Source organism: Haemaphysalis longicornis, unplaced genomic scaffold, assembly GCF_048455015.1.
Source record: "Haemaphysalis longicornis isolate Haplotype H1 unplaced genomic scaffold, Haemaphysalis longicornis Haplotype H1 scaffold_10, whole genome shotgun sequence".
Taxonomy (NCBI): Eukaryota; Metazoa; Arthropoda; class Arachnida; order Ixodida; family Ixodidae; genus Haemaphysalis; species Haemaphysalis longicornis.
The window spans coordinates 29852975-29865823 of NW_027526204.1; the positions used below are offsets into that span (position 1 = coordinate 29852975).

A 12849-nucleotide genomic window follows, 5' to 3' on the forward strand; every position below is an offset into this window, starting at 1 on the left:
TCTCCCATTTGCAAAAATAGGCAGGAACAAAGCTCCCTGTCTTCTGGCTCGCCAACATTTTTCAAGCGCTTAACCCAAGTACCATTCCGTAGAATTTTGCACAGGCGCGTCAAAAACACTCCCTAGAATCACATGTGACCATTTAAAAAAACGCTGAACCCTAACGCGAGAATTTTCACAGCTGAGGCTCATAATGTTGCCATCGCTGTAAAAACGTATATTCAACTCAGAATAAGTTGCTCGGCTATATACACAGATTCTTGCAGCGTAAAGGAACCTCTGCCTCTAACAAAGCATCACAAAAATGCAGTGTCCAACTAGCTCTTGAACACTACCATGTCAGCATACTTTATGTTGATCTACATCACAATCTGCTTGGTTACGGACATTGCGTAATAGCAGGAAATCAGGAGATCACAAAAAAACCATCTGCTGCGGTTTTACTACCAATGCGGACTACGTCTTTGTCCCTTACCTCGGTCTCAAACCATTCATTAAAAAACCCGTGAACTCTGCCAAAATAGTTGGTATGCTCATGCAAAAAAAATGTGCGATAACCAAATATAGCTACTACAACTCAAGAGTACACAAAACAAATATCTCGATTGCACACTTGGTCACTTAAACAATGCACACACGGATATGTTGTAAACAGAACACCACGGTCAACTTGTGCCAAATGTGGAGGAGTTCATTCGCTATTTCAAGAGTAGGCCGTCCTGTCCCTTTTGCAATGGTATTGTCTTTGAAGCGGAGTTCTTTTCTATTCATTCGGTACTCTGTGCCATACTATTGTGAAAAACTCTTAGTCCAAAGATACAGGCATTTGGTGATCTTTGCAAAAACTTCAGCTAAAGAATTTTAAACTGTCTGAGGGTGATTTTTCGGAAGCGGATTTCATACTGCACGTACCCCAGCATGCCGCTCAGTGACGAAGACAGTGCTGAGGGCTCTTCCGTGAAAGTACGAATCTTCGTTTTCTTTCCAAGCCATAGACCTTCTCCCCGAGAAACCCTGTTTGAATGCCCAGATGTTATGTTCCGCTGAAAAATGCTTTACATCCCATTTTAGGCATACAATAATTGCCCCTATACAGATCTTTTTCTATTAGCCAACTTCAACCAAATATTTCCGCTTTTAATTGATTTTATACGCAGCACACTTTTTCTTTGAGCTGTTTGGCAGTGTAGCCCTTGCGGCAATAACAAGAACAAGAATCAAGAACTCAGGCACACTGATCAGCCAAGCTAAGGGACTGGACTACGACTGCGCAGAGCAAGTGTTGCACCGAACTGATTACTTCCTGCTTCCTATCCTTTTCTTACAGATCTCTCGCTACGCTCAAGCATATGCCTACGCCTTGGCGCGGCTAGGAAAAATGAGGCACAGGAGTCGTAATAGGAAGTACGGGGAGAACATCTGGTCTTCCTACGGCACGGACCACGATTCCCTTTCCGTCACTGGTAATGCGTGGCTGTCCAGATGCTTTTTTCTATTTGCATGGTCTCTTTTCAAATTTTTTGCAGCAATAACATTTTTCTTCATAGTCGTTGGGCAAGCAGCGTTCAAACAATGGGGCCCCACCTTCGTGCTCAGTCGCCCCATTAAGCTGAACAACTTGTTCCGCGATTACACAGCAAGCAATTGAAAAAAAAAAGCTGTAGTTAAAAAAGTGGAGACATTAGAACCTCTGAAGGTAAATGAAAGCGAAACTGTTTTACAACGACATAGGCGTGACGCAGAATTTAGGCGAAAGGCACGAGCAAAGTTTGTTTTCATGGCCCGTGCCCTTACTTTCTGCCCCTATCCTTTTCTCCGCACCCCTATTGCGGGACCTACCGCGGTAGCTCAGTGAGAAAGCCTATGTGCTTCTGAGCGCGGGGACGCGGATTCGACTCTCGGCCGTGGCGGCCGGTTGTCTGATGGAGGTGAAAAGCAAAAACGCCCATGTGTAAGAGTTTTAGGCGCACGTTGAAGACCCCCACGTGGTTGAAATTATTCCGGAGCCCTACACTACGGCGCGCATCATTGCCCGCGTTGCGTCGGAGCGTGAAACCCCCCAATTAATCCATCCATTAATAGTTTTCACTGTGGAGCTGCACGATGCGCTGGCTCGACCTTGGCGGAGCTTGCCCCTTACTCTCTTCCTTATACTCGTCTCGGCACCCTTTTTTTGGAAGGGTGCAGAGTTATGCGCCGTCACTAGGGAAGCGCTCAACGCGCTTGCTGATGTTGGCTTTTGTTGACGGTAAGATTGACGCCACGAGGAACAGAATCAATCTAAAAAACTGGGCCAGCATTTGCGACTTAACTTTGCGAAGACTTATGAAACAGCAGCGCTGTTGGCGCACCTTTCGCCCAGCTAAGTTTAAACTTATCACGATAGTACACCAGATACTGACGCCGGCGCCCCCCACAACGCCTTTCTGCCACGAGAACACCGCCGCGTCACGAAGTGGCCAAGCTCAGCCAATCCCATACCACAAAGCTCCTCTCCCCGACAGCTGTAGCGCGCCGTGCACTCACACTCACCTCTCCCTCTCCCTCACTGCGCTACGGCCACTGGACATCGTAATTCGTCGCGTGCCACTCCTCCCCCTCATCACACTTCGCGCAGCTATTCCTTCCCTCCGCCTCGCTTTAGCTTCCCCCTCTCCTCTTCGCCTAGCGGAGTTTTCTAGCACGCCTTTCTGTTTCGATTATTGCTTTGCCTGGAACAGCACGAGTGGAAGCTCTGTTCTTTTTAAAGCACAGCTTTCTACCTCTCTACCAGGCAAGGGTTCTTTCGTGGCGGGAGGGACAACAAATTCCCAACGCGGTGGATGCGGAGGCGAGAGGGGAGAATTGAGGGGCGGAGGGTTTCACTCACGTAGAACACTGTAGATGGTGCGGCGAATTTACCCAGCTTTCCTCGCGCGAAAGTGCCTGCTCGCCAGGGGCGGCGTCGGCGGTATGGCTTTGTCGTCTGCTTTAGCGACGGTTGTTTTCGGTCTGTTTTAGCGCAGCTTCGCGTGCATTGTGCGCGACCTTTGCACTGCTTGATTAAGTTCAACAGAACCTCCAGTGGAAGCCGCACGCGACGGAATTCAGTGGTCGTACAGAAAATATACGTTAAGACTTCGTTTTCAGGGCGGCAAAACAAAAAATGCACGCATCTCCACGAAGTGAATCATGACGATTGGATAGGCACTGGGGATTGTTCTTACCGTAAATCACCCTTGGCATTGCCCACTTTCGCATGTAAATGGGTGACAACGCGTGTGTACAGTATATACAATTTCAATTGCATCCGATCCGATACAATTCAATTTAATTCCATCCAATTCAAATCCAATCCAATCCAATGCTCTTCGCGCATGCTCAACACTGTGTACACGGCCGCCAAGGGACAAGCCATGGACAAAGCGAGGTCCTATGGTACTTTGTCCCTAAAATGCCTCTTCCCTCCTCCACCACCCACCACCGATCGTGTCGACGGCTGCGCGGTGGAAGAAGACAAAGGCAGCGTCCCTGGAAAGGTCTCCACTCACCCGGGCAAGGCGGCGGTGGTGTCTCCTTTAGGGTCCCCTACAAAGAAAACATTCTTCGACAAGCCGGTGTCAAATAAGAGAAAAAAAGAATAGACCCCACTGGCGACACCCGCCTGGGGCCGCCTGTGGCATCCAATCAAAATGCTGTATTACAAAAATCAGTGTGTTTCCTTTTGCTACTTGTATCTATCCCCCTTCCGTTTAATTGACGGCAAAAGAGTAGTCTTCGCCATTTACGTCGACTGCGTGTAAAAAAAATTCCCTCGCACTTCCCCGTGTGGGAGAGTGTGTAAGTGCGAATGCACGGTTGTTGAATGCGCGATTACGGTGGATATCGCGATCCTAATGAGTAGTCGAGAGATTACACACACGCACACAACTACAAAGAAAGATATTTCACTCGTTATTGCTGGTACCGTTGCCCGGTCCGCCATCATCGTTATCGAGATGCAGGACCAGCGACCGCTCTCGACGACGGCGCGCGCTCGACTAATACCCTCCCGCGCCACGCGGCCGCTACACGAGCGCCCACACGCGTCGGAATGCGGAGCGCCCGCTACGCGAGCGGGAGCTCTCCCGCCCGAAGTGGAGAGGAGGCGCCCAACACCCGCCGTCACTGAGCGGAGAGAGGAGGAAAGAGTAGCGCCCGCCGTTACGGCGAGGGCTACACGAGCGCCCTCACGCGGCGGAATGCGCAGCGCCCGCTACGCGAGCGAGAGCTCTCCCGCCCGAAGTGGAGAGGAGGCGCCCAACACCCGCAGTCACTGAGCGGAGAGAGGAGGAGGAGAGTAGCGCGCGCCCATCTCCCCCCGTTGCTAGGGAAGACGAGGAGCGCGCGCACCCGCAGCTGTTGCTATGCGGACGACGGCGGCGGAAGATTCAGGCTCGCTTAAGAAGTGCATTCGCACTTAAAATCATGGTCACTTGGCCCTCAAAGTGACGGTCACTTTTTGCAGTGTAGATGCAATAACAGAACTATCGTTCCTGGATAATGGTGTCGCTACTTTCTTTTCTCGATGGTCACGCGCGATGGATACACGCGCGATGGTCTGCCGGGTGCCCTTCATTCCTTCTGGTGTCGGTCGTCGATGAAATGCTAAACATTTTAGGAAAAAGGCCAGACGTGGAACCTGGGGAGAAAGAAAGCCAAAAGTTTAAGTGCGCTGTCGTGCCGTATGTACGCGGCATTTCGCACAATCTCAAGAAAATAGGAAAACACGTCAATGTTAACGTTGTCTTCTCTGCTCCCAACAAATTGTGGAAAGTACTTATAGGGGTCAATGGAAAAGTAAAAAAGCAAAACAAGTGTGAAGGGCAGCATCGCGACCGGTTCATGAATTGTTCACAAGGCACAGTATATTCTATTCCTTTATCGTGTGGTACGCAGTACGTCGGACAGTCATGTCGTTGCTTTAATTATCGGCTTGGAGAGCATACGAACATTGTAGATAAAACAATTACCCGACATCTGGGCATACACTGCAGAGATTGTGACTGTAGGCCACATTTTGATAAGACCAGCACGGCAGCTCGACACGAGGATCAGCTAACAAGAGAAATCATCGAGTCCTACCAGATAGTTTCTTTGAAAGACAAATGCGTTAGTACAGCTTCGGTAACACTGACAAAGAAAGAACTCCACTTTTTATCCAATCATTATAATTTGCCTGCAAAAGTGCCTTTGTAACGCGCCCGTTTAAACAGCCATCCTCCACTTTTCTGTATTTGCTTGTGCTCCTCCCCCTTTGTTTCTTTCGTTTCCTGAGTATCTTCCCGTATAAAAGCGAACATCAAAGTAAAAATTAACGAGTTGATAGTAGCGCCGCGTCCTGTCCACTTGATTTGTCCTTGTCCCGTTCGCGCTTACTTATACGATGAATGACGAACTCGCCCAAGAAACCACTATTATGAAGGTCACCACGTGTCTTGTTGTGTGTGCCTCTGCGCAAAGGGGGCTGCGAATCTTGAGGTATGCACAAGAAAAAAATCCCCCCACCTCCCCGAAGGGGATCGTGCGGAAATGCGAATGCATTGGGTGCACCGAATTCTTCTTTGCGGTATCGTTGCCGCGAGGGATTCGACTTCACCGACTTCCATCGCTATCAACGCGCCAGTCGGCAAGCAGTCACGGAGAGAGGCGCGCGCTCCCTGCATTTATATGCGCAGCGAGCGGAGAGGGGAACGCGGAGAGGAGAGAGAGACCCGCGCCAGCCCGCGCGCGCGCTCTCTCTCCGCCCCGAGCTCCACCATGCGAGCGCCCTCACACGCCGAGCGCGCTCCTCCTCTCCACTCACTCTCCGCTACTCCGCCCGAGCTCCGCGATGCGAGCGCCCTCACACGCCGAGTGCGCTCCTCCTCTCCCCTTGCCCTCCGCTACTCCGCACCTGCTCCGGTTGCTAGGCGCGCGCCACAGCTGTTGCTAGGCGCACGCCGCTCAACGACGCAAGACAACCCGCGGCTAAGAAATGCATTCGCATTTAAAAGCCGCGGCAGAGTATAGAAATACAGCACCGGTGTGCAAGGCGCCCCGGAGTCTTGATTACAACAGTTAATCAACACGATTTCGTATTCATGGTGTACAGTGATGGTGTTGCACAAAATTATAACGGCAAGTTAAAAACGCCAATGTACACATTCACAATCTCACTTCTTCAAACAAAATCTTGAAATATGCGCGTAGTTGTGTCCACCCTGTCATCACCCTTTACGGCCTAAACATGCCAGAAGGCACCAACCGTGCATACGTACTAGGGTTTTGTGCACACCGCGAAGCTTCGGGACCTGTATGGTGGACGTTCACGCGTGCCACGCCGACACAACTTGTTGCCCGCTATGCCGCATGTGAAACTCACTCATTCTCGCTTAGAGCATACCTGCACCAAATCTGAAACGCAATGTACCCACCATGCCCCTTTTCCCGGCTTGCTTCATGTGCAGGAAAAAACGCCGTCAACTGCTGGTACGACGAGATCAAGATGTACAAGTGGGGAAATACATTCCAGCCTGCTTGTGGCCACTTCACACAGGTCGTATGGAAAGATTGCACAAAAATTGGTTCAGGTGTAGCCAAATATAAGAATAAAATCTTTGTGGTGACCAACTACTCGCCAGCAGGAAACGTAGAGAATATGTACTTGAAGAATGTCCCGAGGCCTGGCAGCCCTCCCAGCAAGAGAGAGGGAGAAGGCGGTGGAAAAGGCCATGGAGGTGGTGCCGGCGAAGGAGAAGGTGGCAAAGGGCATAGAAAGGAAAAAAAAGAGGGAGGCGGCCGCAAGGATGACTACATGTATCGTAGTGGGGTAAGTCCCGAGTTTTGCTCCTTCCATGTTCGGAAGTACCACAGCGATTGAACCTCTCACTCCTTTTTTTTCTTTTTGGTGCAATGCTGTGGGCTAAGCTTGAATTAGTGGGCACTCAGAGAGGTCAGTGGTCGCTTTACCAGATTTTACCAACACTCGAATGGCTGCAGTGGTCTCAGCTACATTTTCCGTTGTTGCTCTTCAAGAATTGTACACGCCATTATGCGCAGCCGCAAACGAACAGGGCACAAGCCAAAGAATTATAACCTGTACAAACTTTCCTGAATGTCGCTTAAGCGAAAGAATTTTAATGTTATAAAATACATCGTGCCTTTCTTCCTTCAGTTCGGTCCCAGGCATACTTTTCCTTTGTGTTAGCAATAATGCTAGCGAAAACGTAGACCAGGCTTTCAAGGCTCACCGTATAATCGGAGGTCTACCCGCTCGTACAATAGTGCCTATACGCGTCAGGAGCTGCGCAGTGGGTGAAAATGCAAACCTGTGGACAACGGAGAGCAAGCATGACCATTTTCGTACTGCGCACTCATGCCTCTCAGTTTTTCAGTCTCTGGTGAGGACGCTTACATACCGGCTGATCGAAGCCACCCGCTGCTTTTTAAAAATTTGTCGCCGAGCGGGTTAATCTACCAGCTCAGATAGGTTGTCCATTTGCAGAAATATCTCAACGACAAATTATAAATACCAATACTTTATTGAAGGCACCTAGAGAGGGTTGTTTTTATTTGGTCAATTTTTTTAACACGCCTTACTAGGTGCCCCTTAAAAAGGCCTCCGGGGGCCATGCTATTTTAAGTGCAGAGCACTTTAGGCGCTCGCCTTGTCGTCCTAGCTCTCTCGGTCGACCCAAGTATAATAGCACCAAGGCGGCGTGGCGGGGTAACGCTGTTGTTCGCTTTTTTTTCTTTGTTGCCTTCTTTGACAGGATGACAAACACAACACACATAACTGATGATGTGTACACTCAGTACTCAATACAAACACTCGAACTGCAGCCCTTCTTGGGCAAGCGGGGTTATTTCAATATTCTTTCATTACCAACAATGCTTCAATTGTGGGTAGTCACTCTGGTTTAGAGGGCTGAAGTTTCTGTATCTGCACAAAAGAAGCTATTGACTCTTTCACGTACTGTCGCATGGGTCTGGCATCTGGGTCGGACTAGCGTACCGCCATCCTGTTCGTTCGCGGAGTACCCCAGAGGCTTCGAAAGCCAAGCGGTTTATATAGTCATAAGCGTTCAAAACTCGTGAAACTCTGGCGCTTGTCATACATCCTCCAGTTGTTTAGCGCAAAGAAAACTATGGTACATTTGAAAAACAATATACATAATTGACCGGCAGCGCCCGCGTTCCTTTAGTTAAGTACGCCCATTCTGTTGGTTTTTACGATAGTAAACGCAAAATGTCCTAGTGCAACGCCGGCACGTGCGGGGAGAAAAAGCACAAAGAGAAGTGAACTCCCGCTGGCGAAGTTTCAGGCAGGGGGCGTGCGTGCACTGCGAAGGGGGGAAATTTGAATTCCATGGGGTGGAAGCAGTAAGCCAACAACGGTGCTACAGCCCATTCTGGCGATCACTTCTCTACACTTCGGACTGCTTTCACTTGAGTGGAACAGCTTTAATTTTTTTGAGGTAGAAGCAAGATTATTTCCATTTTTTGCTACCTCGTAACTCGACCTAAAAAAAATGCCTAATCGCACACCTTCTTTTTTTCTACGTGTACGTTTTCCTACTTATAATATTCAATACAAACTAGCGCAACAACATGCTGCAGTGAAAGAGTCGCTTGATGCCTCTATTGACTTGCTGATTGCAATACAACTCCAAAATGGCAGCTTGGTTCACCTTGTACACCATGTACGAAACCAGCAGATTTTAAGGAGACAAAATTTCGCGCTACAGAGGGCGCTACACGCCATTGTTGCTATGTATTATTGTGACCAATAAAGGTGGACGTCATTCGTTAGGCCAGCACTGCTCCAGTCACTGGTGCGTGCGCGGCTAGCAGCCGTCAGCACTCAGTTCCCTACATGGTGTCAGAAGCGAGATCGCTGAGTACGGTCGTCACTGCGCTGCTAGCTTTGTGCGATGGCAAACAAGTCAGAGGCGGCATTTGCTGGGATACCTGGACTACATCCGTCATACATACTTGGACTACATCCGCCACCGAGCTTTGACTTCGCCAACCCAAGTGCGTGGTCTACCTGCACTGAGCAGTTCGAGGACTATGGGTTCGCTACAGGGCTGCACCAAGCTACGGACGAGGTCCGGGTACGAACACTTCTTTATTGCATGGGTACTCAGGCTCGACGCGTTGTAGCATCTTTGAACTTATCTGCCGAAGAAGTTCAGGCATACAGCGTTGTAAAAAGCAAGTTCACTTCGTATTTCGTGCACCCTGTCAATGAAGTTCATGAAAGTTATCGTTTTCACAAGCGGACGCAGCAAGCAGAAGAAAGCGTGGATGCTTTTTATTCCGCATTGCGAAACATGGTAAATAAATGCAACTACGGCTGAGCGTCCGTCGAGGACAGGCTCGTTCGGGATCGATTTATCGTTGGTTTGTTGGACAGCAGGTTATCGGAACAGCTATGCCGCACTCCCGACTTATCGCTTGACAAAGCGACCCTGCATGCGCGACTGCACGAAGATGCGGAACGAGAAAAACGGGAACGCGAAACCCAGTTATCGGCACCAATCTCCGTTGATGCAGCAAAACACAGGCCATCGCCAAGGCAGTCACGTAAACAAGCGCAAGGATCAAGGGAAATGCCCCCCGCCGCCGCGCACCGATCGTGTCATTTTTGCGGACGAGATGCGCATCCACGGGACTTTCGCACTACCAAAAGATCTGTTTGCACGTTTTGCAAGAAGAAAAGGCATTTTGAAGCTGTTTGCTTAGCTAAACAACGTTCACAAAGCAGGCAGTCGCACGCTATTGAGATGCATGCCGTGAACACCAGTGAAGTCGCAAGGCGAAAGCCAAGTGTGTTCGTGTTCAAGTGAACGGCGTCCCGCTCGAGTTCAGGGTCGACTCGGGAGCAGACGTTTCTGTTGTTTCAAGCACTTATCCTGGGGTTCCTGCGCAACTCGAAAAACCGGAGGGTCATTTCACTGGTCCAGGGAACCATCCCTTGAAGGTATCTGGCCAATTCAGAGCTACATTGGAGTGGAAGGACCGCAGCTGCATGCAGCCAGTGCACTTCATGCCTTTAAAAACTACCCCTCTTCTGGGCTACCCTGCTATCCTCGCATTGGGTGTCGTTAAGTTCATCAATGCCGCCGAGCGAGGTGAAAAACAAGCTTGCTGTGCAAGTGACTCAGCCCCCGGCAAGGATATCTTTGAAGGGCTAGGTACAGTAGGGGAGGTGTACCCGATTCGACTCAAGCCAAATGCAAAACCATTCGCTCTCAGTGTACCTCGCAGAATTCCCATCCCTCTTTACAACACGGTAAAGCAGGAGCTGCACCAGATGGTAGAGCAGGAGATGGTAAAGCAGATGGTAAAGCAGATGGTAAAGCAGGAGCAAGGCGTCATAAGGCGCATTACGAAGCCGACACCATGGTGTGCATGACTTGTCGCAGTACCGAAGGCATCGGGCGAATACCGAATATGCGTGGACCTAATGAAGCTCAACAAAGAGGTTCTCCGCAAAAGGCACGTGCTTCCAACGGTCGAATGGGTACTTGGGCAACTTGGAGACGCAAAACTTTTCTCACAACTCGACGCCAAAGCAGGATTTCACCAAGTGTGGTTGTCTCAAAAATGTCAAGAGTATACCACATTTGTCACGCCATTCGGACGCTACTGCTTCTGCCGTGTCCCTATCGGACTGACTTCAGCACCAGAGTATTTTCAGCGTGAAATGGCTCATATTTTGGAGGGACAGCAAAATGTCGTCAACATGATAGACGATATTCCTCTCTTCGGAAAAGACCGTGAAGAGCACGACAAGCGACTTGCTGAGGTTCTTGAACGGCTGAGGAAAGCCGCCGTGAAGCTTGAAAAGGCAAAATGCTGCTTTAGTCAGGCCCGAGTGGAGTTTCTGGGTGTTTTCATCGACGGCAACGGTATTTGAACAAGTCAAGGAAAACTCGAAACACTGCACAACTTGGAAGCACCCAACGCCATTGCCGGTGTCAGGCGCTTTCTCGGCATGGCCAATCATATCGGTCGCTTCCTGCCCAAACCTTCGCAGGTAACTGCCCATATTCGCGCCTTGTTAGGCCAGCGAAATGCGTGGCAATGGGTACCGCCTCAGGAGGCTGCCTTTAATCAGGTAAAGGCAATGTTCACCTCAGACCTGTGCGTTGCGAAGTACCATCCTGCTCGCAATACCATTGTCTCTTGCCACGCAATCTCATTCGGTCCGGGAACTGTTCGTCTGCAGAAACAGCCATCGGGAGAGCAACGCGCTGTAGCATTGGCGTCACAGTCACTAACAGAATCGCAACAGCGAAACAGAAAAAGAGCCACTGGCGGTAGCATGGGCCGTGCACCGTTTTTACCAGTCTGTTCGTGGTATGAACTTCACGGTAAAAACCGACCACCAGCCCCTGGTAACATTACTGGGGAACGCCGACTTGGACACGATGCCCCCGCGCATTCTACTATTTCGCATCAAACTCATGCGCAACCAATTCCGCGTGGACTACGTTCCGGGCAAACAACTGGCATCTGCGGATACTCTTTCGAGGGCTCTGGAGGAGAAGCCATTGATCAGTCAAGTGGATGTCGTACAACAGTTTCCAAATCTCCAAGTTTCTACTGTAACAGACGCGAAGCTGGTCTCTATTGATGATGGTCGCAGGCATCCAGAACTGGATGGTGAATGCAACTTGCTCGTCACGTACTGCACCCAAGCCTGGCCTCATCAAGGCTGGCTTCCCGAACATGTCAAGAAGTACTGGAGTCATCGAGGAGATTTCTGTCTGTACAACGGCATACTGCTGAAAGGTAATCGCTTCGTCATCCCGGCTTTACTGCAAATGGATACACTTGAACTTACCCATGAAGGCCACCAAGAAATTAACCGATGTCGCCTGAGAGCCCAGGATTCCGTGCGGTGTACGGACTTTCGCAACAGCAACGAGACAGAGTCAACCGCTGTAAACAATGTGCCGTCACACGGGCGCAACGAAGTGAGCCGATGGTGGTGCCCCAGACTCCAGAGCAACCATGGCAGGAGGTAGAAATACACGTGTTTTCTTTCAAGGGACGCGACTACCTACTCAGTAGTCGATTATCGTTCTCGCTACCTCGAAGTCATCTACTTGCGGAGCACGAACTCTTGTGCAGTCATCGATGCAGTCAAAAGCATTTTCGCTCGTTTTGACATTCCCGCAGTAGTGCGAAGCGATGATGGACCTCAGTTTGCATCGCATGCCTTCACAGCTTTTGCGAAACACTGGGGCATCCAGCACCTAACGTCAAGTCCAAACTACATGCCGTCAAACGGGGAAATTGAAATGATGGTGCGAACGATCAAAGAATTGTTTGCGAAAGCAGACGACCCTTTCCTGGCGCTCTTGTTGTACAGAGACACAGCAGGCATCCCCGGGCACAGCCCAGCACAGCTGCTGATGGGAAGGAGCCTGAGAACCAGGCTTCCCGCGATGACGGAAAGTCTGGAACTGAAGTGACCTGCACCGGACGACGTCAAGCACCAAGATTAAGATGTGTGAAGGCGGAAGAAGAAAGACTTTGATCGCCGTCATGCCACGACCATCCTTCCTCCGCCGCAGCCGGGAGATACGGTGTGGGTTCGAGACGTCAAGGCTACGGCGTGTGTTCTCAGCCCAGCTGCCAAGCCCCGTTTGTACGTCGTGGAAACACCCACCTCTGTGCTCGTGCGTAATAGGGTTCATCTAGTGCCCTATTCATATCCAGCTACGCAGCCAGCTCGAAGTGAAAATGGCGAGGAAAAAGATCGGAGCAACATAACACCCACCACGGCGACAGCAACACCAGGAGAGTCCAGTGAACGCGCAGTGCGGGTTACAA

General features: G+C 50.2%; 1 protein-coding gene across 1 annotated transcript in view; it reads left to right on the top strand.

Annotated features, from left to right (window-relative positions):
* LOC144158330 (uncharacterized) overlaps positions 1-12849 on the top strand; it is a 102367-nt gene that overhangs the window by 54105 nt on the left and 35413 nt on the right. Inside the window, exons 8-9 of the mRNA XM_077689151.1 lie at positions 1328-1463; positions 6468-6829. Of these exons, the coding sequence (XP_077545277.1) occupies positions 1328-1463; positions 6468-6829 (498 nt within the window). The remainder of the gene's footprint in view (positions 1-1327; positions 1464-6467; positions 6830-12849) is intronic.